The sequence below is a fragment of the Durio zibethinus genome, chromosome 23 (assembly GCF_047325235.1).
Source record: "Durio zibethinus cultivar Kanyao isolate XHJ-2024 chromosome 23, ASM4732523v1, whole genome shotgun sequence".
NCBI classification, from domain to species: domain Eukaryota; kingdom Viridiplantae; phylum Streptophyta; class Magnoliopsida; order Malvales; family Malvaceae; genus Durio; species Durio zibethinus.
Genome location: NC_143184.1, coordinates 7,307,740 through 7,331,468, shown reverse-complemented (window position 1 = coordinate 7,331,468; position 23,729 = coordinate 7,307,740). Strand labels below are relative to the sequence as shown.

Here is a 23,729-nt window from a genome sequence, read left to right as displayed (position 1 = left end):
AAAACTGAAATTGAATTTCTTGGTCTTAATCTTTCCGCAAACGGACTAACCCTGTAGGATCATATTATTTCCAAGATCAGAGACTTTCCATAAGAACTAAAAAATGTCAAACAAGTACAACAACTGTTAGGTATACTTAATTATGACAGGTAATTTTTCAAAAATCTTTCCAAAAAGGAAAGCTATCTTTTGCGTAAATTACGTAAAGATAATGATTTTATCTGGACACCTAACGATTTTGATATTGTCAAACAGATCAAATCAGATTTAACCACTATATATAAGGTCTATTTACCTAAACAAGGTGACCCGTTAATTTTAAAGACAGATGCCAGTGATGAATATTGGGGATGTGTCTTAAAAGCTAAAAATCTACATAAAAAAGATGAATTGATTTGTGGATATAATTCTGGTAAGTTCAAACCAAACGAAATAAATTATATTATTTTTAAAAAAGAATTTTTAGCCATAAAAAATGGTGTACAATGATTTCACATGTATTTAGTCTCGGAGTTCTTTGTTATCCGAACAGATAACCAAGCAGTCAAAAACTTTCTCTAAAATAAAAAGCTTTTTGATAATTTCAGGTGAATTAAGTGGTATAATTTTTTTTGTTCTTATCATTTTCAGGTAGAGTTCATCAACAGAGATAAAAATCTCCTTGCAGACTTCCTAAGTATACCTCATGGATCGAGAAAAACACCCAATCCATGATACTGGTGGATGGAGAACTATAAAGAAGAAATCAGGTAAAAAATTCTCTTCTTCTTCTTCCTCTTCTACTCTTTCTTCTCCAAGACTTCAGATCTCTACAAATCCTAACCAAAGATTTAACTTTTACAATAATCCTAACCAAGGATTATATCTCTACCAACAACCTTTTTATCGACCCCCTTTAATGAGAATTCAACCAGAATGCTCACAGTTTGCTCATGATCTAAACGACTGGACTCATATGAGTTATTCTCAAATAGTTTTTTCTACAGAACAATGTTGGAACGAACAAAATTCTCTTACCCAAAGATAAAAGATTTTTACAATCCTGAACTTGAATCACAAGTCTATAATTTGTTAAACAAAGTATGAAAATCCCATCTCTCAGAAAATAAAACTAGCTTTCGAAAAGGGATGACCAACTTAGTTGAGTTCTTAGTCAAACAGGCTAAAGAATTTTAGAATTTTAAAGAAATAGCTTTTCAAAGTCTTCTATCAACCAATCTGCTAAAACAGCAAGATATTGATCTCTTTGCTTTGAAAGAAAATCAGTATAGTCTTCAAGAGATAAACAATTTATTGAATTTATGTGAATATTTTGATGAAGATAATTTTATTTCTTTTAAGCTAAATAAGCTTAAAAGAATTCTTCTCTTCAAAAAAGCTACAGTATTCTTAACCCAAAAATTATTTTAGTAAATTAATTCTTCTATTTTACAGTCAATAAACAAACTGTTGGTTAAAAAGTTTTCAGATTATTCTACTTCTACATATATGTATAATACATCTTTTGGTGAATACATACCTAAACTAAAGTTTCAACTTGACCATGAAAGTTTTGATATAAAAAGTATTGAACTTGGTTTAGTTGGATAAATAACTGTACAAAACTATTCTTTTCACCTTTTAAAAGATTTTACAGCTTTTATAAAGCACTACTTTATTGAATGTATAAAATGGTCAAAACACATTTTTTATGTTCATTTACTATATACAGTTTTTTGGGTACCTTTCTACGAGAAAGATTTTACCAACCATACCAAACATGGGAATTTGATACCGAATCCGGTGGACACTTTCTTCAACCTTATGATATACTTGATCCACCTACAGACCATATCAAATTCTCTGATGATTTAAACAAAATCATCTCTAAATATAACAACCCAAACTCCCATCACTTCCAAATAGGAACAGACCTTATGGACAAAGCAAAATTCTTTCTCCATTTAGCCACCAAACAAGACTATCCAAAAATAGCCTATTGGACTGATGGCAAACGTATTTTTGTTAAAAGATTTATTGAACCACATGAAGATCTTGACATCGAAAATGCACCAGAAGCAATTGAGCTTTTGGATAAATTATCTAAAATGAAATATCTGGATCATCCAACTGATCTCCTATACCAGTATAAAAAAGGATGGCAGATGTGGAACAAATCACATTCGGGATCTCCACAATCACCTCAGTCCCTTAACGCATGGATGAAGAATTTCATAACCTAACCAATGCTATGGAAGGATAAACTGTGCAAATTCTAATCCAGAATAAGTCAGAACAGACAGCCGACACAAAAGGACAAAACTCCATTCGATGCCAACGACTAGCAGACAGAAAACACTATAGTAGTCACTATAGCAGAAGATAAAACATCACTGTAGCAGTCACTGTAGCAGAAAAAGATAGAGATGTACTACGAAAAATACTGTAGCAAGTTATTGTAACGGTACTGTAGATAAAAATTCTATTGTACACTATAGCGGGCAACTGTACAGAGTTACTATTCATAAGTTAGAATTTTTCTATTTAAAACCTCATTGTATCTTAGCTCGAGGAGGCAAATTCTTCAAACTCTCTCTCTCTTACACCTTCTTTCTCTATTCCTTTTGTCCTCCAAACCACATATAGATATATATATATATAGCTTTTGTAATCTTTTATACATAAATCCTTTCCGCACCCCCTAATTAGAGAACCAAATAGGCCAAAACCAAGAGGGGGCGAAGGGGAAGATGTTGCTATATTTCAATTTGAGTGTAAAAACATACAGGAAGGATGTTTAATCTTCAACATCATAAGGGCTGCAGGCTTCATAATTTGGTCAAGATTGGCAACATTTGATTTTGTTGTTACCAGATCATTGTAGATGAAGTCATGTACCTTAAGCACATCATTTAACAGTAGAAAAAAGACAAAGAAAAATAAAGCCAAAAGAAAGTATCCAAATTATATCAACACAAAGGAAATAATTGAGGGCGTAAGATGGGTGAGTACATATAATAAGCCTCTATAAACTTGGGTGTGATTTCCATGATGATCTTCTTCAGCATTTTCAGATGACCTACCATGACACACCATTGAACCACTGGACGTGACCCTAGGCTGAACCCTTGCCGCTTAGCCTTATTCCCCAACCGCCTCCTCCCCCGGCACCACCCTACCAACACTGTTGAATTTGGAAACCTTGATATGGTTATGTAACCTTTCTTCAGCATCCTTTAAAAACAGCTGATTGTGTCAAAGTGTTTTAGTCGATCTGCATCTTAATTTCTTATATAGTGACTTTAAAAGTAGAGCAAGGTTTTATTGATAATGATGGTCATAATGGCAGCAATTATAACAATCATGATGCTAAAGGCTTAATGCTAAAAAGCTGAATAAAAAATTGTCTGAAGGAAGGATTTCATTCTATTCTTTTTCCTTTTGTGCCAGGGCTTGTGGTAGTAATGATTAGAAGAGATGGGGTTCCCGATCAAGCTTCAAATGAGTTCGAAGAAAACTAGTTGGTAAAAGGTATCAATCACCAAGGAATCCAATTATGCCATATCGCATGTTTGTCCAGGTTAAAAAAAAAAGGGGAGAGGTTCTTGTTATTCTTTAGTTTCCATTTGTTGAACTCTCAATTTAGGTGATTAAAGACTTTAATTTTTGGTCATCTTTTTCTATGATTCTGTTTCCGGTTGAAGTAAAATATTCATTGCATCTTAATCAATCCTTCCAATTAGGCTTCTTCCATTGGGAGTGGGCTTTAGATGATTTTGGATCACCAGAGCGCTAGTTATTGGGGTAGCTGCCAATGCTTAAACAGTGTCATGTCCTAGGCTTGTGTACCTGTCCGGAGCCTTGAATGGTTGACCTCTCCTTGGGTCATTTTTCTGTCACTAGATTTTCAATATTTAGAGGGGAGAAAACAAAGATACAAAAAAATCTGCTTAATCCAAATGCACAAGCAGGGAAGAAACAAACTTCATTCTTACCTTTCAGGATTCAATTTCGTGGACAAGTTATAAATTTTCATATGCACAAACATGTTTTTGCAATGAACAAGTAAACCAATTTGATTTGATAAACTTATTAAGTATATATTTGATCATTCCAAAACTTAAAATGGAAAGAAGTCTCTCTGGTCCCTGTTCGTTTTATGGTACAGATACCACAAGCAGATGCATATATGGGATGAATGGGCTGGGAACTTAATAATACAGTATCAGATTTCACTTTTCAGGTTGGCAAGTGCTTTCCTCAGCTCTCCTCTCCTGAAAGAAGATAAATTCAGGACCAACAAATACAAGACGCGTCATCTGACTCTTGATAATCCATAAGAGACTCCTGGAATTAACACATTTATATTCGGGTTATACTAACATAATTCGTGAATGTAGATATAATCATTCAAACCTTATTATCTCTGTTTTCTTTTAATTTCTCCAATTCTCCAATAAGAAATTCGTCTTGTGTGATAGCGAAGAAATGTTTGTGGAAAAAAAGGTGCCCTCGAAAAGTTGTTAGTTTTTATGTAATCTCCTTGGTTTCCTGATGGTAACATGGATCAACGATTTATCGTCAAGAAGCACCAACTACACTAAACATTCTTTGGGGCTTTGTCTAACTAGGGAAATAAGTGCTCAAGTACAAACTCAACCATGTTGAGAAAACACTCAAAGACTCTTCAAGCATGTTTAAATTAATATGTGAGTGGCTTTGATTCAACCCTCTGAAAAAAAAAAATATTGAGAGCCAATCCGGGCAAGGCAGCACTGGGCCGTCCATTCAAATCTTTCCTTCAAATGATAAAACTTGAAAGTTTTTATGGCTCAAAAAGAAATTGTCGGCAGGTAATTATACCCACTGTTTAAGTAGTATTATTCTTCAATGAGAGACAGATAGAGAGAGCAGGCAAATTCAATCTGCCTACTGCGAGTCTCCATGCAATGTAACTCCTCTTAGCTTTGAATTCTAGCTGCCTAGTCAAAGTCATCCATAACCCTACAACATGCACCTAAACATTATAACATATTTAAACTATTGGTGTTTCAGCAAGCTTTTGAAAGATCAGATCATCAATCAGTACTCTCTGCAAAGCCCTTATTGTTGTTGATGTATTTCTTAGAGGCCGGGTACTTGATAGCATTGAGATCAACTTTGCGCAGAGCAGCTTTCCCCAGATCAATGCCACAGATATCAGAGAGCCTGACAAGGTAGAGTAGAACATCAGAAAGCTCTTCACCCAGATGCACTTTTTCCTCTTCTTTCCAACCAGGCAATCCTTTTGGGACCTCTCCTTTCCATTGAAATATCTCTGAGAGTTCTCCAACTTCACCCACCTATATGAATCATCACAAATATTAAAAAAAAAAAGTTATACAATATATCAGAGTTTCGCCGTTTTAATGAACAAGAACCATGAATCTTTTAGAGCACGTTTAATTACTGTCTGAATATATGAATACTATAGGGAAAAAGGTACTACATAGTAATTTTCCATGATCACAACAACACAAAAAAGGGGAAGCATGTTTGCACTTTGCAGGGACAGCTATTCAAATTTGACTCTGTGCAAGACAGCATTCACAGACCAAGTTAGAAAAGTGGAAACCCTAACTTGGAAATCAAGACAAGTACCAGTGATAAGAGAAAACAGAAAAGGCCCGCTTGCAAAGGTGCAAGCAACAAAGTTTTGTGTTTTAGGAAGCACAGAGCCACAGACTATGAGACTAACGAGAAATTAAGCAATTATATAACTGGTTTAAGCTGTATAAATGTTTGGTCAAATCTCCCCATATAGAAAACGAAAGAAACTGGAATAACAACAAAAATAACTTATACTGGTAAAATCTCTGACCTTTTCCATCTTTCTTGTCTCATAGAAATCATAGAGATAAATTACGAGGAAACTACCTAATATTCAAAGACAAACTTGAAAACCAGAAAACAAAAATTCATACAGAGAAAGATCAGTAACCTTGACGAAGTTTTGCTTGGGCTAACCGTAGCCTATAGAGAGATAAACATACCAGGGCCAAAAGGAGATTTCTAGGGCTATGAAACTGATCCCAGTCCCTTTCCTTGGCAAAGTTAGCCATTTTCTGCTTAAGAAGATCAAGACTCACACTCTGATCACCTTCCTGAACCCCACTCATCTTTCTAGCTAGCTAGTTAGTCCCGGCCTTTGTCTAAATGGACAAAAGAAAAGATGCTAGAGAAGATAAAAAAAAGGAATAAGAAAACAGTAGAAAGACAAAAGCAAGTGCAGTTTTCTTAGGAAGAGGCGACAGCCAAATATAAAAAAGCGAGGGGGAAAGAGACCAGAAACCAAAGGGATGGTGAGGAAAGGCGTGAATGAATTTAATCCTTTGGTTGTCATTTGTCTTAATTTGGTAAATACAGGCTTTGTTTGCATATAGCTTTCTACACATACATTGTACAAATACAAGGCTAATTTAGCAGGGCCGAGGCTACAGCCTACAGCCTTACATGAAGCTGTTGACAATCCAGTGCCACGTGTCAGTAGCCCAAATGGATTTTGGCCTCTATCCTTGGGCCCCCTCGTGTGTTTTAGGTACCAAATGTTCTTTTGTTGCCGTTCTTCTAATTCTTTACTTTCAAACCTTTCCTTCCGGCTGGCAATCTCTGCATTTTCACTAGCATCAGGACCACGGCCAGGTGTCAGGAATCAGCTCAAGGAGTGGACATGGTACATTAGAAATTTACTTCCTTCTGTTTCTGTTTGGCCAAATTAATAGAGAAATAAACATAACATACCATAAAATCCCATCCCATTTAAGTATGTAATCCAACAGGGGTGAGTGGGTGCCAGCTCCACCTATTAATTATAGGGTAATTTCCATTTACACCAATGACTAAATGAGAGACAGAAAAACAATAGAATAGAACACCAAGTACAACTGAGTTTATAATTAACAAAAGGACAATTGCACTAAAAAATGTTTATTTTATCTTTGCTATAATGGAAATCACTTTACTTAAAATTTCAAGATGATTATGATGCCAACTAAGTTCACATAAGCTATTTATTCATCGGATTTTTTTTTGTAATCTGATTAATGTAAATTGTTTGTTTATGCAACATATGGTTTTTGTTTTACAAAATGATCAAAAGGGGGACTTCTCATTGAACACCACGATTAGATTTTTTATATTTGACTTCTTGCGTACATGCCAATATTCAATGGTTTATTATTCTGATTATGAAAAAAAAAATTTATACACAACAACATAGAATTTTGGAATTTATAGATTGCCACATGTTCATTATTTTATAATAAAAACTAATATGATTATTAAATAAAATATGCCATTGCTTATAAAGTTTAAAAATTCTATTCCCAAAAAACAATTATTATATTACGACTCGAGTTGCATAGGTGTAAGAGGACAAATTTTGGATTTGAATTGTACTTGTCTTTTTTTTAATATATATTACAACTAATTTAATAATGTTGATACTAACTTTTATAATGAACCTACTACTCATATCTGAAATTTTAATTTAAAATAAAATAGCAAAAAAAAAAAGAAAAATTATTTACACAAAACATATTTTTTAATGATTTTTTAAGTGTATTTTTTAATGAATTTATTAAAAAATTGAACCTAATTCTACAGATCACATGACCTTATTGCCACGCGAGATTTTTTTTTTTTTTTGGAAAGATTGGTTAATTCAAACTCATTGTATCCAATAATCCGATGGTGGTCTGATTGTAGCTTGGATTACCAACCAAAGGCAGCATTTAGGTTTGTCACTTCAGCTAATTAATTTGGCAGCCAATTCCGTATAGCTAAGCGCCTAAGCAGTTTTTCTTTCATAGCCAACGAGAGACCAAACTTAGAAGATGCGACAGTCCTGACTAGGAAACCAGACCTTGCGGGACTCTCCCTGCCTAAGACTATGCATGTTAACGAGGCCAGGCCAGCCCTCCAGGTCCCGTCAGAAACCATCCATCGTAAAATAAAATCCTTGTTCCACTCCTAATTGACTATCCATCATAAAATAAATCTAACCGTAAATGATTAAGCCAATATTCTGGACTTTTGTGTGCATTCCCACTACTGATTTGTATTCTTATGGTGAAGGAGATTTCAATCCCTACAGGAGAGTGAGTTTTAGGAGCAAAAGTAACCTAATCTTGTTTGTCTCACATTTTCTTTTCGAGTAATGGTTCTATAGACTCGAGTTCGTGAAAAATATGTTAATTATTGTAAAAATGACTAAAGTTCATTTGTTTTTATGCAAAATTTAGTTCTTGAATGAATGGTTATAGAAATGAGAATGGAGTTATATGTTCATATACTTTATAGAGTACTTCCGATTATGTTGGGTTTTGTCAGCCACAATTTAGAATCTGTCATCTAGCTAGGAAAACAAATCCGCGTACCTTCTGTTAAACATAATTTACAAGTTTCAATGACTTTATTTCTTTCGGTGACAACAGTTTAATCAGATATTGAATGAAACTTCACATTCATATGTACCTTTGCAAAGCCTATGGCTAACTTTCTAAAGCTATAAACAAAAGTTTCAAGCAAGGCTCAATAGGTCACTGGAGATTTAATCATGGAATGAGTCTAGTCTTCAGCATGAAACGTCCATCTTAGAATTAACAAAAAGCGATGATTTATGGTTTTATTTGTCTGCTGTATTTGTCCTTTGGGTGAAATATTAAAGCTTTCCGTCAGAAATTTGATTCATTTGACTGACGGCTTCAGACCCAGCTTTGTTTAACATCTCTCTATAGTTTTAAACCTATTATCTGTTTTGCATATTTGTATTTAGGTAGATTCTCGTCCTGCATATCTGCTTGCGTTATTTATTGTTCAACCGAAGCCTCACTTGTGGATACTTCAGCAGTCAGCTGTCAAACGTTCGGTGTTATAAAATGTGATTTTCTTTATTAAAATCCTGCAAAATCGATCCTAAACTCAGAAAACAATGATAATTATTGTAAGCAATTGTCAGTTTGTATTTAGAATATTAAGCATGTAGCAGAGGGAGGGAGAGAGAGAGATTTTTTAGATGCTAACCTCCTACCGGCCATTGCCATAAATCTGGGCGGACAAACAACTGTGATTGACCCTCCTTAGCCTCGTGTTAATATTTCCTGTTCACCTTTCCATATATAAAAATATCCCACGAGAATTTCTTTGCCATAAATAATTTATCTGAGAGTATAATTAAATTTTAGTTGGAGCATCTTCAACAAGAATACAAATAATGCAGAGCTGTTTCTTTTTCTTTTTTTTTTTAAATAAACCAACTCAAATGAGCTTGAAAATAAATTAGTAAGTTTCAAAATTGTATACATAACATTAACTTGAGTTTTGGTGGAGCAATGAAATAAACTGACGGAACCAAAACATTTGTTGTAGACTTGTAGTGGGATTCGCAGCAACGCAATCTTCCAAAATAGAATTTGTGGGTGCTTTTGCGGTTGTGCCGCGATTCCCAAGGCTGGAGTGGCGTGGACAGCACGCCGCGGCTGCTTCAATTAGTTAATCGGCCTACCTAAAGCTACTGCCTATGATACCTTCAATATTGATGCTCAATAGATAAGTAGGGGAAAGATTTCGTCTATACCCTTTAATAACAAAAGTTAGATATCAATAACTAAGCTCAGATCATCCATCTACAAGATTTGGGATCTTTGATTAATTTAACAGTAACATTTTCTTTCCGAATTAACATATCTTTGCGCAAGAGAACAAAAACTTCCAAATTGCATAAAACCAATCAATTAATCTCTCGCACTCATCTCATTTCCTACATTGTTTATTTGCCTGGTATCACGGGTGGTGTCACCCCTTAAAGATTAACATTTTCTTTTTTCAAATCTACAAAAAATCCTGATGCTTAGCCGTGAAAATAAGGTTCTAGATATATTCTAAAGCTAACCAATTTTTCAACATATTTGGTTTGATCGAACGGATAAAGATTGTTGGATTCTTGGATTGGATTGACATGCGTCACCAGAGGTACACTTCAGGCAGGGCCTTGTTAAACTCCTTGTCTGAGGCTATTGCCATTTTTTTTCCCCAAGTTTGAGACAATTAAACACTTAACCTCTTAAGGAAGACACCAAAGCCTTTTTGGTAGTCACTATCAATAAAAAAACGACACAGCAGGCCGAAAGTGAACTTCTTCCAATCAAATCAGAAACTATCTTGGGAAATTTCAAAGAAGCTTTATTCATTTCTGGGCTTTGAATGTGACCCTGATCGTAATAAATCCCGGTGGTTACGGAAACAATGTAGTGGCTAAAAGTTGAATTTGAAACAAATTGAAGAAGAGAATAGTTGACTTGACTCCCCCGGATTCTTAAACTTGTCTTTGTCGGCTTCTGATGAGTTAGCCATTGGACCTGGTCTTGAAGCAACCTAGGCAAAGCTCATGGTCAAATAGAACTCTTTTGTAAAAGACAAAAAATTTAGGTTCAAAAGCTGTCAATAGAGGAAAAATGAGAAATATATTCACAAGTTTAGTGAAACAGCAAATGTGATCAAAGTGGATTGGCTTATTTAATGTTAATTAGATATATGCCATTTTGCGTTCCATGTAGGGATTTGTTGAAAACGAATTGAAGTTTGGTGGCTAATTACAGATGCATGAACTTTGCTGATTTAGTCACGGACCAGATTGAAATGAACTGCCACTCTTCAGTCTTCTGGTTGAGGCAAGCAACCTGTCATCCAGGTTTAGACTTTGGGCAACAGGACTTTAATTGTTGATCCAGTTACAATTTGTTCTGAATTGTTAAATGTAGGAGTCAATAAGAATCAAGTTGTTAAAAGTTTCGTATCAGTTGTTACAACTTTTAGTCAACAAGGAATGGTAACAAAGTTTGAGTTCAATTCTACCAGTCATTCAATTTTAATAAAATACTGAAATCTTAATTTTAATGATTAAAATTTAAATTTTGATAATTTGAAAAAAATAGTTTCAGTTCTATGACATTGACGTTCAAGATTATAGAATTTTCTCTTGAACTCGTTCGTTATTGACGACAAGGGAAAAAAATAGTTTCGAATTCAGGTTGTCGTTTAGCTTTTCAATACCAATTTGGGTTGGATTGGAGACACTTCACATCAAGTGCAACTTTTTCCACTGAAGTCGTGTGTCCGAGATATCCGAGAACCAATTCTGGGTTAATCATAAGGAGGTGCTGGACTTGGACACCTAGACCTTTGCTGAATGGTTCTTGGACTAATTTATGGGCCTAAATTTGGTTTTGGGGGCTCACTGATGGGTTAATTTTGCCCACTACTCAGTAATATTAGAGATGGGATTAACTATTGCTTGCTTGTTGCCACTGTGCAAGGAGAAAATATTGTATGAAATGACTTTTTTGTTAAGAGCTCAGTTGAAAGTTATATAAGGTGTGAGTTTTACCCTGTCATGCCCCTCCCCTCTTGTAAGGGCATTAGCTCTTCTTTGTAACCAAAAAAAAAAAAGATGTATGAAATTATTATGATGCATCAACTAGTATCTCATTTCATTAATTTAACGTCATTTTATCACTTTTTTCTATGTCATTCACACATCACTTGCTGAAATTTTTCCACAAAAATTTATCCTGCTTAATCCAATATCTAAGTTTCATTTAATATGTTTTGTTAAAATGGATTATTTAATATCTAATATCTTATAATTTTATATTCAAATTGGATCCCTTCGTTTACAATCAATTGATTTTAAGTTTGATACTTGATATGATATCAACAACATTATTTTTTTTATTATCTTTTTCAAATCTATCATATAATAAGTTTCTTCTATTTCTACTTTTATGTGACGAGAGCTTGTTAAAGTGAATTATCTCACATTTAATAAATGTTTAATATTTTGTAGTCTTATATTCAAATTAGGTCATTTCACTTACTATGAATTAATTTTAAATTAGATATTTAACATGTTTTACCAATAAATTTTTATCATTTTTTTTATATTTAATTGTTTGAATGATTACTCTTGTCACTTTTCAATATAAAGTTAATTGCCCTTAAAATTTTATTTGATTCAGAAGGCTTGTTCAACCTTCAAGGTGAGTTTTCTAATTTTGGATACAACCAGATTGAAAAAGAGTACCAATTCAGCCCCCAAATCTCTATGACATATCCATCCCAACTGACATTTAAACAAAAATATCCGAGACATGTAAAAAGACTCCAAAATCTTTCACCATGGACTGCGTAATTTGGCCATGTCTCATCAAAACAGTCTCAAAAGTTTCTTGAAAATCAAAATAAATATTGGCTAGATATTTTGATTGGAAGATAGACTATGATGGTTGGGATATTGAAGTGGAGGAGACAAGGAAATAAGTGTTCACGAGGATGAAATTTCTGGTGTTTGGTGTTTAAAAAAAAAGAATAATTTTGGAAATTTTTAATTTGTGACATGTTTTTAATGACATGGAGATTAACGAGGACATGGCTTTAATGATAGAAGGTTATTGAGGACATGGCTTTGGAATAAGATATAATCTGACGTGGCATAATATAATCTTTTCTCGTGTGGAAGCCAACTTAACAGACAAAGTTTTATCATAAAGAAAGAAAGAAAAAAAAAAAAAAACTTAGCAAACAAAGGTCGCTTGTTTTAATAATAATAATAATAATAATAATAATAATAATAATAATATCCTTTTAGTTTGTATTCAATCCTTTGGTTTGTTTAAGACTTTGGTTGTAGATGTTTTTTGTTTAGGTACTAGACTCCTAGTTGAGCATAGACAATAGATCCTTTGGTTAAAATTTAGATCAACTAAATTGCAACTTTTTACAATTTTTTTATTTGGGTTAGAACCAACTCTTTGAACAAGAAAATGGTATATTTATCATTAAATCAAATACAAAAATCCATCGTGAGATTGTAAGTTGTGATTTATTTATTTGTGTACTAAAAAAAAGAATTAAAAAAACTTAATTTTCAAGGTGACCTTATCGATGAAGTATGGCATTAGTTCACATTGAAACATCTTAGCGATCCACTCATGTTTTGTTCATATGTATCTAAGTAGGTCCCTAGTGTCCTATAACCAATTCCGAATTTCTCTCTGGATGTCTCTGTCAATATTTATTACTTTTAATGGATTTGATTATTAGATGGTAGTAAAAAGAATTGTAAGTGAAATAATTTTATTGATCATTGATGCCTCAAACTCGGTTTTCAGCCCCCAAAGCATGAGCTTACACAGACCATCAACCTGGTTTTTTACAGCAATTTTAGGTAAAAACGAAACCCTCCATTAACTCATTAGAATAGAAAAATAGAATCTATCCTCCGGCATAGAAAAGAGCATCCAATCTTTCAACTGCAGCTCCTTACAAACAAAGTTGTGAGCAGGCTAACATGCAAACATTTATTTGGTAAATGAATAAAGTTACAAAAGGCTACCCATCATAAAGCCCTATCAACTGTTACCTTTGTTTTGCAAATGCATGCATCTCTTCTGTTCAATAAAACTTTATTATGTATCAAAAAAAAGACTTTATTATGATTTAGAAAATTGAAATCGGATCTTTGAAGAGATACTTATAATTGTTACAACATGGGTTAAAACATGAAAGCTTTTGATACGACAGTTTCAATTTGGAATTTGGAAATTTGAAGTTGAACCAACTCTAGGAGCTAGAGATTCATGCACCAGACTCAAATATGTACCGTCTCGTTCGTTTTAACAATAACTTTTATAAGCAATATTGCTCTCTTTGAAGACTCATATGGATGTAAATGTAATGAAATCATTTGAGGAGTCTTGTCGAATACAAACGCTGGCCATCCTTGACCTGTCTTTTGAAGGTCATTGGCTGATCACCTTTGCTGCCGCTCTTTGCAGAAAACAATGTCCTTGAACTAAGGAATTTTGGATGACTTCAGCCATTGAGAGGGCAACACTTTCATTATCGGGCGCCCTTGATGAAGACTGATCATGGATACGGAAATCACGATAAAAGATTTCAAGGGTCCAATAATTTTGTGTTCACGTTCCTAGGATCCTAATATTTTCTCATATATATCCAAGCAGCCAATTCCGTGTTTTTCTCTACTGATTAATAGGCCCTTCCTATTTTTTTTTCTCAGATCAGGCAACCGAATCCATGTTTATCTCTTGCTGTCCCTGTCTCTGTTTCTATTTTTTCTTGATCAGTGCTATCTTCTAGTGATGAATAGAGCTGCCTTAAATAATTAATTGATGGAATTAATTTAATTCAGTTAACTATTCAGTTATCAAATTAATTTTGATTAATTATTAAAATAATTTTTTAAGAAAAATTTCAGTTTTTAATTAATTAGATTTAAAAATCGAATTAACTAAAATTTTAATCAAAATATTATAAAATTTATATATAAAATTAAAAATATATGAATTTTTCCATTTCATTTTAAGTTATTAATAATTTAGTATTTAAATTTTTATTGGATGATTCTAATTAATTTATTTCACATATAATAAAATAAGAATTTAAAATATAATTTAATTTAATATATTTTATTATTATGCTAGCTAAAAAAATTAATAGAATTAATCGAATTAAATTAGGTTAGTTAATTTTTAAAATTAATAAATTCAATTCAATCAATAAAAAAAAAATAACATAATTCGACCAATTCGATTTTAGACAATTCAATTCAAAATTAATGAAACTGATAAAAAAATACCCCTAAATGCTCATGATGGCTGAAACCAGATCTAATAAGCCTCAGCCTGAAGCGGCATCAACCTTCAACTGTGGTCTATATGGATGCAATTTTAATTGAATGGAGGACAGAGCCGTATAAATAATGGTTACTTCGGATTTGACTCATCTCCAGTCTAGTTGCCTATTTTTATTTTTCAATAATGTAAATGGCACATCATCAAATTTCACAAGCATATGCTTCAAATGATGGAGACGAATCATAGATTGAACTTTCTAATTTACCACTGAGGATCCAATTATCCAAATGATATTTAGATCGACCAACTGCAGCTGCTTCATATATTTGCATCCTTTCTCCTACAATTAACAGTTAAACAAAGCCTAAAAGGCTGCCGTTAACATCCATTACTTGGATTCTGTTTGTTACTCATTAGGCTTCTACAAGTTGTATTTCAATAATTTTACCTAGCAAGGAATTTATTACAACATTTTGCTTATGTTCCAAGGTTTAAAAACCAAAGTGGCAAAATCTCGTGAATTCAGAGCTTTTGAGATCATTAAGCCACTTCTGTTTAGTTCAAGACCAAGCGGGGAGGGAAGAGATTGACCCTGGATCTTGATCTTCCATTGGAAGGGTAAGTTTACAGCTTCTACTCATTCCTTGAGTACTGCATAAGTCTGTTTTCCTCCCATAGGTTTAGCTTCTCTGGCAAAACAAATCTTCGCCATTGCAATCAATTTTAATCAGATTCAGACCATTTCCCTCAATTAAATTCGTTTGATTCAAATCACATCTTGTAATACTAATCCTTTGTTCAAGAATATCTTCTACGTATAACTAGAAAAGGCCCCCCGCCATTGTGGCGGGTCATTTATCTACCGATTTTTTTGTTGTGGTTAAAAAGATAAAAATATATATAAAAGATAAAAAAAAAAAGAAAAAAAAGAAGAGATATAGAGTGTAATATGTACACATCCTTCGATTTTTTTTCTCAATAAAATTATCTATTTAAAAAAAAACAAAAAAAAGATGTGGCATATTTTTTATATCAAGTGAATTTCATAAAAAAATATATAAAAAATTTATAAAAAATTGTAAAAAAAAAAAAGAAATATTACTATAAGATAGGTCTCACTTTAAAAAAAAATTAAATGGGAAAATTTATTAAATATATAAAAATAAAAAAGTAATAAAAAGGTTTTAAAAAATTTAAATTTTTAAATTTTTAAAAAATCCAAAAAAAAAAAGAAACATCAGGTGATACCAAATTAAGCTCCATACGAAAACAAATTTGAATCAATGATGAATTTTATAATATATATATAAAGAAAAAGCTTGGTAAAATAAATCACACTAAAAAATTAAAAATTTTAAATATATAGTTATTAATTTTTTTAATTGAAAGAAAAGGTCAAAAAAAAAAAAAGGGGGGGGGGGGGGGGGGATGAGGTTGTGCCGAGTGACACAATGCGAGGAGGATAAGGGTGACCGCACGTGAGCAAAATTAAATTGGTTCGGTGTAGCTCAGCCGGTGATCTGTAAGATAAAAGATATTAAGGCTCCATTTGGTTTCAACTGCACCTGCAGTGAGGTATAGTTGCCAATATAAATTGTATTCATTGGTATTTAACATCTATTTGGATGTCAAAGTTGTGGCACGATTGTCTATTTTTTTTCACCGGAGGATTTAACTTCAGTTGAACAAACGCACCAAGCTTCAAATTTTTTTTCTTTTTTCATCTTTTATTTTATATTACAAAAACAAAAATATCCTTATACTTTAATTTTTTATTTTTTATTTTTATTTAAAAATTATAAAATTAATTTATTAATTTATTATAATAAATAAGTTTTATTTATTATATAATAAATTAATATATAAATAAAATTCTAATTAATTTTATAAATATTAAATAATTTAAAATTTTTGTTAATATAATTTATATTCTAATATTTTTAATCATCTTTTTTTTTCATTTTACTATCATTGTTATTTTTGTATCCAAATATATATTTTAATTATTAATTTTAATTTAATTATTATAATATTTAATCTCATCATTATAATAATTAATTTTATTTTTATTATTATTTTTAATCTTATCAAAATTAATCTTATTATTCCTCTAAATAAACTCTAAGAGACGTTGGAGAAGACTCCGGTCAAATTCTTGCACGAATAAACCAGGCAATAGAGAGACTGTGAAAGAGTAGTAAAAAAGAAGTAGACCATACACGTAGGTGTAATGAAATTAACACGATGCCTTCATTCTTCAATATATAATTTTAACCCACAAGCCGCAAAAGTAATAAAATAAACTTGACACAAGGCCAAGAGCCCAAGACAGAAGAAAGGTAGACCTTTGAAAATATCCGTTTAAAAAATCACATTGTATTTAAATAGATTTCATAATTTAAAATATAATATAAAAATATGATACAAAAATAAAATATAAAAGCTATATGATTTAAAATTATAATAATTATTATATATAAATTTTAAAAAATAAAAAAATTATAATTTATATTTTTATATCAATGACATAATTTTTATATAAAATAAAAATAAATATATAATTTTTAATATTTTTCGTAACATGTAATTTTTTTTTTAAGTTACATCATGAGAATAAAATTTTAATATCAGTAAATGAAAGGTAAGGAGGGATCTTGTTCAAAATTAAATCATTGATATCTTTTCAAAAGCTTTTTAATCATTAAATTAAAACTTTAAAGGAATATACGTAATTATAAATTACTGTATCTCTGCAATAAAACTGTGCTGGAATAGTGTCGTGCTGATTTGGACTTTGGAATATGCAGTTAAATGTACTGGCCAGAGGCATAGGCCCACAAAAGAATTAGAGTATTGTTAATTGTATGTGAAATGATCACCAGAATATTCTCAGAACTGCAAGAAAGCCAAATGCAATCAAGCATATAAACGTTGGTGGGTCTTGCTTGTTTCTGTATACTGTGAAAATGGGGCCTCCCCCTTCCTCATGAGCTTCTGTCTTCTTTGTTAGTTTCAGTTCTGCCATTTTATGCAATTGAATGGATTCAAAAGAAAAGTCGCCCATGTGAATAATTGTTAGCTAATGTTTTAATATTTGGGACCACTGCAACATGCCAACTTGCAAAGGCAGAGCCTTACTTCAAAAGACTCTTAAGCCACCCCTCCCATCAAATGACAAATCCTCCACTTGAAGAAATCCTAACAGCATATCTCTTAAATTTGCTGAGTGTCTCTCAACAGTCTGCTTCTTGTTTTGTGTTCATAACATCAAATTACAGCACAAAGAAAATGCAAAAAAAAAAAAAAAAAAGGCTTCTCATTGAGCAAAACAAGGAAGGAATATTGGAATGTATATTGAACATGAACATGTTGACGCAACCTTGTCAAAGATATAATCCCAATGACCAGAATTTGTTTCTATTTGCTTTGGACCAAAATAGAAAATACCCTAAAACCAAAACATAATGTAGTTGTCCATAGGATAAAAAGTTGATCAAGTTGACAAATGGCTATACTCTTTGGTGATACAGACCTTGTCATTATGTGTACGAATTAGAAATTTTTTAGACAGAAGTGCATCCACACAAATAAGCTTTGATTGTACAAAAATGAAAAACAAAAAATTAAGGCAATTGCTACTTGATTTCTCTAACATGAACTCATAGACTTTTATATAACAAGCTAAAAAGAAATTAATGATACACTTTCCTTCAAGAAGCTTGCAGGATAAAGATATAGAAGGAAAATTCTTGATGTGCCAAAAGGAAACCAGAACAGCTAATCTGGAACCACTCTTCAGAATCCATATATAACAGCAGAGACAAAATAGTAGCATTTGGATGTTGAAGAAATTTCTAGTTTCTAAGTGCAGTAATATATCTTGTTGATTCTAAGCCACACACGTCCACTCAAATCAAACTTACAACCATAATTTATGACCTATGGCAAACACATTTGTAGTGGTATGCACTATTGATTGGGTCATTTCCTTCAACCGGAACTTGTTCAGCTCTACATTTGTATTTGCATCCTCTACATTCATTATAAGTGCAGGTAGGCGCTGTGGATCCAATCATCGATCTCCTTGAATTTCTATTCATCTTCGCTTCATTGCTTCCCTGTGTTGCATCAAAAAAGTTTCAGTTAGAAAGTCTTCAATCATAAAGGGATTCGTAATGAGAAATGAAGCTAAACTTTGTAGTTTGTAGTTGTGCATTTGAAATACCCTTATCTGCAAATACAATGGATGAGATCGAGAGACCCTTTGCTGGAAAGGAAGTATTGCTTGAGTTCTGGATCCTGCAAAATTGGAACCAAAAATATATCGTAACAACTAACCAAATTGTGGCTTGAAACATTACAAATGCAACTTTGTTTAGCAAGAACAAAAGAAGAAAATCCCTTTTTATACATACACTATTAGAATTTTGTTTATAGAAGGGATATATTATATACTCATCTCAAGATTAATTAATAAAAAAAAATGGAAAGATAGTTTGAATGCAAGGAAAGGAACAGCTAGGGGATGATTATGACCTTGTACTACATGTGCTGCAAGGAAAGTGGAGAGTAGCAAAAGTAAGTAGCTTAGTTTAATGTTGGCCATTCTCCCCTTTGTGTTGGAAGTGAAATTAGAAGGTGATATATATTGAGTTGTAGCCCAGTATATATGAAGGATAAATGAGAGAGAAAGAGCTGTGGTCAATTAATGACACTAAGAGATAGACTGGCAAATCTACCAGTGACTCAGAGGTGTGCACACCTAAAAGAGGTCCACAAACACCCAGACCGACAGATTGCTTGTTGGGGCTGGCTAAACCAGGGAGTTACAAAAATGCCCATTGTTCTTTCTTTGATTGGGTTGGATTACTCAGATATTGGTGGGGCTAAAGGGTAAATTTGAGGTGTGTGGGGAATCATGTACATTTGGTCTACTGTTGAGAATCATGCATGCCCATAAGATGAATGGACGTACTCAGCCCCCAATAGAAGCATCCAGGACTTCCATGATTTGGATCTGTTCAGATCCGTATGATACAATCCCATGCTGGATGAGATTGTAGAAAGTAGAAACTTTAGTCATAGAAAAGAATGATTGATTCTGTTACACTATTTGGTCAATGGAACGCAAAGTCCTACTCCGTCTACGTTCTACAATTTTCGACAAACCAAGATTGAAATAAATGTTCAGGCATGGGAAATGATGACTTCTTATGTTGCTTCCCTCCCCTCCTCTAAAGAATGATTGTTATAACATATAATCGTATAGATTCCAAAATTTATAATTAGATTTAATAAATAAAATTATTATTAATTTTTTTATTAAATATGATTGATCATTTGAATAATTTATCTTTTTAAAGAATTCTTAAATTTGATTACAAATCCATAAAAAAATAAGTTTGAATCTATAAATCAAAACAAAATTCAAAAATTCAGTTACATATAGGAAATGTTATAACATCCCACATACTCATCCAAAAAATAGTACCATTTTATTTTAAATTTATCTTAAAAATCTTGATTCTAATAGTTTTAAGTTTTTATGTTGAATATTAGAAATAATTCTTAAGATTCTCCATCGATCTGGTATAACTCTTAAAAATGTTTTTTCACATTAAAAATATTCAAGAATCTCATTTAATTTCTTGAAGAAGCTCCGTTGTCGAAAAAAAATTTTAATTATTTTTTTATTAAAAATACATCTAATTATTTCACTATTTGGGTCAAATTAAAAGTATTTTCTCTTTTGAATTTATAAAGTTTTCATCATTTGGGCATATTCAGAAATTTTTTTTAAAGAAAATGATATGATAATATTTTTTTTGAAATTTTATTTAAATTTTTACACTATTTGAGGCAAATTTGAAAGAAACTTCTCATTTAGAGAGTTTTTAAAAATTTATCATTTGAAATTTCTAATAATCTCATCATTGGATAATTATCAAATATTTTCAACCAAAATTTTTTATTTTTTATTTTTTTGATTGAAAATAACTATTGATTATTATTATTGAAACTTTATTTAAATTATTTCACCATTTGAGATAAATTTAGACAAAATTTCTCACATAAGAATTTTATAGAAATTTACCATTTGAAATTTTTATAAATTTCATCATTGGATAATTAATACTTATTCTCAAAAAAATATTTATTTTTTTTATTTTTTTATTTTATTTCAAAATTAATCATGCAAAAATACTAAAAAAAATAAACACATAAATAAAATACTAAATAAAATAAATAAAAAATACCAAAAAAATAAAAACGACTTAGCTGGAGGGGCTCGACGCAGCTCGGCTCCAGGCACCAAAAGCAGCTTGGGGGACGCGACTTGGCAGCTCAGCTCGACTCAAATGATCGGCTGGTATGCGGGTCAGCACTACGGGTCGAGTCGGCTCGAATAAAAACACACAAATCCTGAGAGTTTTTTAACCCCAAAACAACTTCATTTTGATGGGGTATAAATAGTAAAAATTCGATCTTTTCTCTCATATTTCTCATTTCCCCTCTCTTTCTTCCTCTTTCTTTTCTCTCCATCTCTCTAACCCGAATGAACTCCGATTGAATCCTTCACCGAATTTTGAAAATCTTATCGAAATCTAGGTTGGTTCATCGAAAGTTTACCAAAAAATTCAACAAGTGCCAAACTCTTCAACTGAATTCTATAAAACCTGTTGAAAAATTCAACCGACACTAAAAAACTCGTTAGAAACTGAAAAATTTCCAAAAACAATTTTTACCCAAAAAATTCCTACAAATTTCTGAATGTTTTTACATATGCTTTTTCTGATTTCTCTGTTTCTATTTTTATGTTCTGTTTGTATCTTTTTGGCTTCTGATCAGTGAGTATTTATAGAGTTTAATCAAAAGAATTTTAATTAACTCAACTCCCACTTTGATAATATTTCTGCATTATCCCATAAAAATTGAATTCATCCATAATTCTGCCACTATTCCAATCGCCGACAGTAGGGGTGAGCAAATATTGATTCAAATTGATTTAACCAACCGAAATTAATGAAATATGGTCATTTCGGTTTGGTTTAGTCGATTTTCAGTTATAGTCGATTTTGAGATCAGTTAAATTAGCTAAATCGGTCGGTTATCGATTTTTAAAATTGATAATTGAAGTAATCGAATTAACCGATCTTATAATAACTAAAGCTAAATGTCTTTTATATTTTGCACCAAAGTTACGAGAACCATATTTGCTTGATTTGTTTTTTTAAGTTAGCCTATTGACCCTTGAAAACTTGTTTATGTGTTGAAATGAAAATTATTATGTATTGATGGCTTTATTTGTTATTTGATATATATTAGAGTAATAATTTTTAAAACTTATTGTTTAATTTATTTTGATTAAATAAGTTTAGATGAGTATTTATTTGTCTTATTTCTTGTAAAATATTATAGAAATTATTAAATTTTTTAGTGATTTAATTTGAATGATACATGAATTTAAGTTTTATTATATTAAATTTATAATTAAATAATTACTCAAAATAAGAGAAAAATTGATGAAAAATTCAATTATTTAACTGAATTAATCGAATTGAACCGATTTTTAGTCAGTTCGATTAAATCAGTTAGTTAAAATTTTGTTAATCGATTCGACTATTAGTAGAATAAAAATCGATTAATTCAATTATTAATTTTTTTTAAACCGAACTAATCGAACCGATTGACTGTTCATCCTTACTCGTCTACACCTTCCTTTTTTCTTTTTATTCTTATCATTATCCTAACACCTAATTAGATATTAAAAAAAACCAAAGAGAAATCAAATAGGAAACGGAAGAAATTAAAGACAAATAAAAATACATAAACGAATAATCAAAAGATAAAAACTAATAAATAAATAAATAAAATATAAAATATAATGATTAATTAGGCTGAACACGTTGGACTCTATTGGATTAGGTTCGATGGACTTAGGTCCAGATCTTATTGAATCAAGTCCATTAAATTTGAGCTAAGATCAATTAGAGTGTTTACAATGATAATTTAAGATATTCTTTCCCAAATACCAAGCAGATAAACAAAATTTCCTGGCTCCAGCTCGAGATGACTAATGTTTTGAACTTGGGCAATAGTCAAAATGGTTGCCTCCCATGTAGCGAATAAAATCTCAGTGCTCGATAAGCATGGAGAACCATGGTTGGGGATGGGACTGGGACTGGAGCCAGGCATGTGTTGCGGCTGCACTTTTCCTTTCATTACACATTGCTTTGCTCATCATCATCAGAATTTTCTTTTTCCTTTTCTTTTTTTTTTTTTTTCACAATATTGAGAATGTATTTGCATATTATTCTTCGTCCCCCTCATTACATAGCTTCTCAATAACTAGCTTAAAAGGGCTCCTATTTCCTACAAGTTTACAACACTTCAATTATAAAATTTTAATCATATTGGACGACTTATAGAATAAAAAATTCTGTAGTAATTTTTTTGGCCAGAAAAAAGTTATGTGGTATTCATTCCCCCTATTATTTTTGTCACTTCATTTTATTTAAATTATTATAACACAAATATCACTTTTTTGGGGAAAAAAACTTAAAATTTTATACCATAGTGATATTTTATCCTAACAGTTTAAAATTTATGAGATCCACTGAGCAAACAATTTCACACCTCCCTTTAAAACTTTAGCCTTCTTAAATAAATGATTAATAAAAATTATATGACAAAATAAAAGGATTGAAAGTATACAATGAAATACTGTAAATATTGTTTTTTTCCCCCCACATTGACATTTCTCTTTCCCTTTTTTTTTTTTTTTTTTTTTTTTTTTAAGGTTTGCAAGAAGCCCACCATAAATAATGAAAAGGAAAAAACGGTAGAATTTTGTCTTTCCTCCAATTTGGTGATTTCCTGTCCTGTCTTTTTCTCTGGATCTATGTGCCCTTACATCGAAGAAAATTATTTCCATTGATAGAATTTAATTTGTCGAGAATTATCACATAAATAATTTATTAAATTAGAGAGCATCGTTTGAAGTTTGGTCTCTGGAGCAAATCTAGAAGCAAGCCCAGTAGGGTAAGCAAGTTG

At 31.6% G+C, this 23,729-nt stretch overlaps 3 protein-coding genes across 3 annotated transcripts; all 3 read right to left on the bottom strand.

Moving 5' to 3' along the window:
• Positions 1–2,806: 2,806 nt before the first annotated feature.
• Positions 2,807–3,327, bottom strand: LOC111313494 (uncharacterized). The gene has a single exon (XM_022914182.2). It carries the CDS (start codon positions 3,210–3,212, stop codon positions 2,949–2,951), a length of 264 nt encoding a protein of 87 aa, XP_022769917.2. The 5' UTR covers positions 3,213–3,327; the 3' UTR covers positions 2,807–2,948.
• A 1,474-nt stretch (positions 3,328–4,801) lies between these two features.
• Positions 4,802–6,271, bottom strand: LOC111314446 (uncharacterized). The gene is made up of 2 exons (XM_022915822.2): positions 6,012–6,271; positions 4,802–5,321 (listed from the first exon to the last, which is right to left on the bottom strand). The coding sequence occupies exons 1-2, from the start codon at positions 6,135–6,137 to the stop codon at positions 5,058–5,060; spliced, it is 390 nt and encodes a 129-aa protein (XP_022771557.1). The 5' UTR covers positions 6,138–6,271; the 3' UTR covers positions 4,802–5,057.
• A 12,047-nt stretch (positions 6,272–18,318) lies between these two features.
• LOC111314445 (EPIDERMAL PATTERNING FACTOR-like protein 9) lies at positions 18,319–19,413 on the bottom strand. Its single transcript, XM_022915821.2, has 3 exons — positions 19,212–19,413; positions 18,901–18,974; positions 18,319–18,793 (listed from the first exon to the last, which is right to left on the bottom strand). The coding sequence occupies exons 1-3, from the start codon at positions 19,279–19,281 to the stop codon at positions 18,608–18,610; spliced, it is 330 nt and encodes a 109-aa protein (XP_022771556.2). The 5' UTR covers positions 19,282–19,413; the 3' UTR covers positions 18,319–18,607.
• Between the last annotated feature and the right edge of the window lie 4,316 nt (positions 19,414–23,729).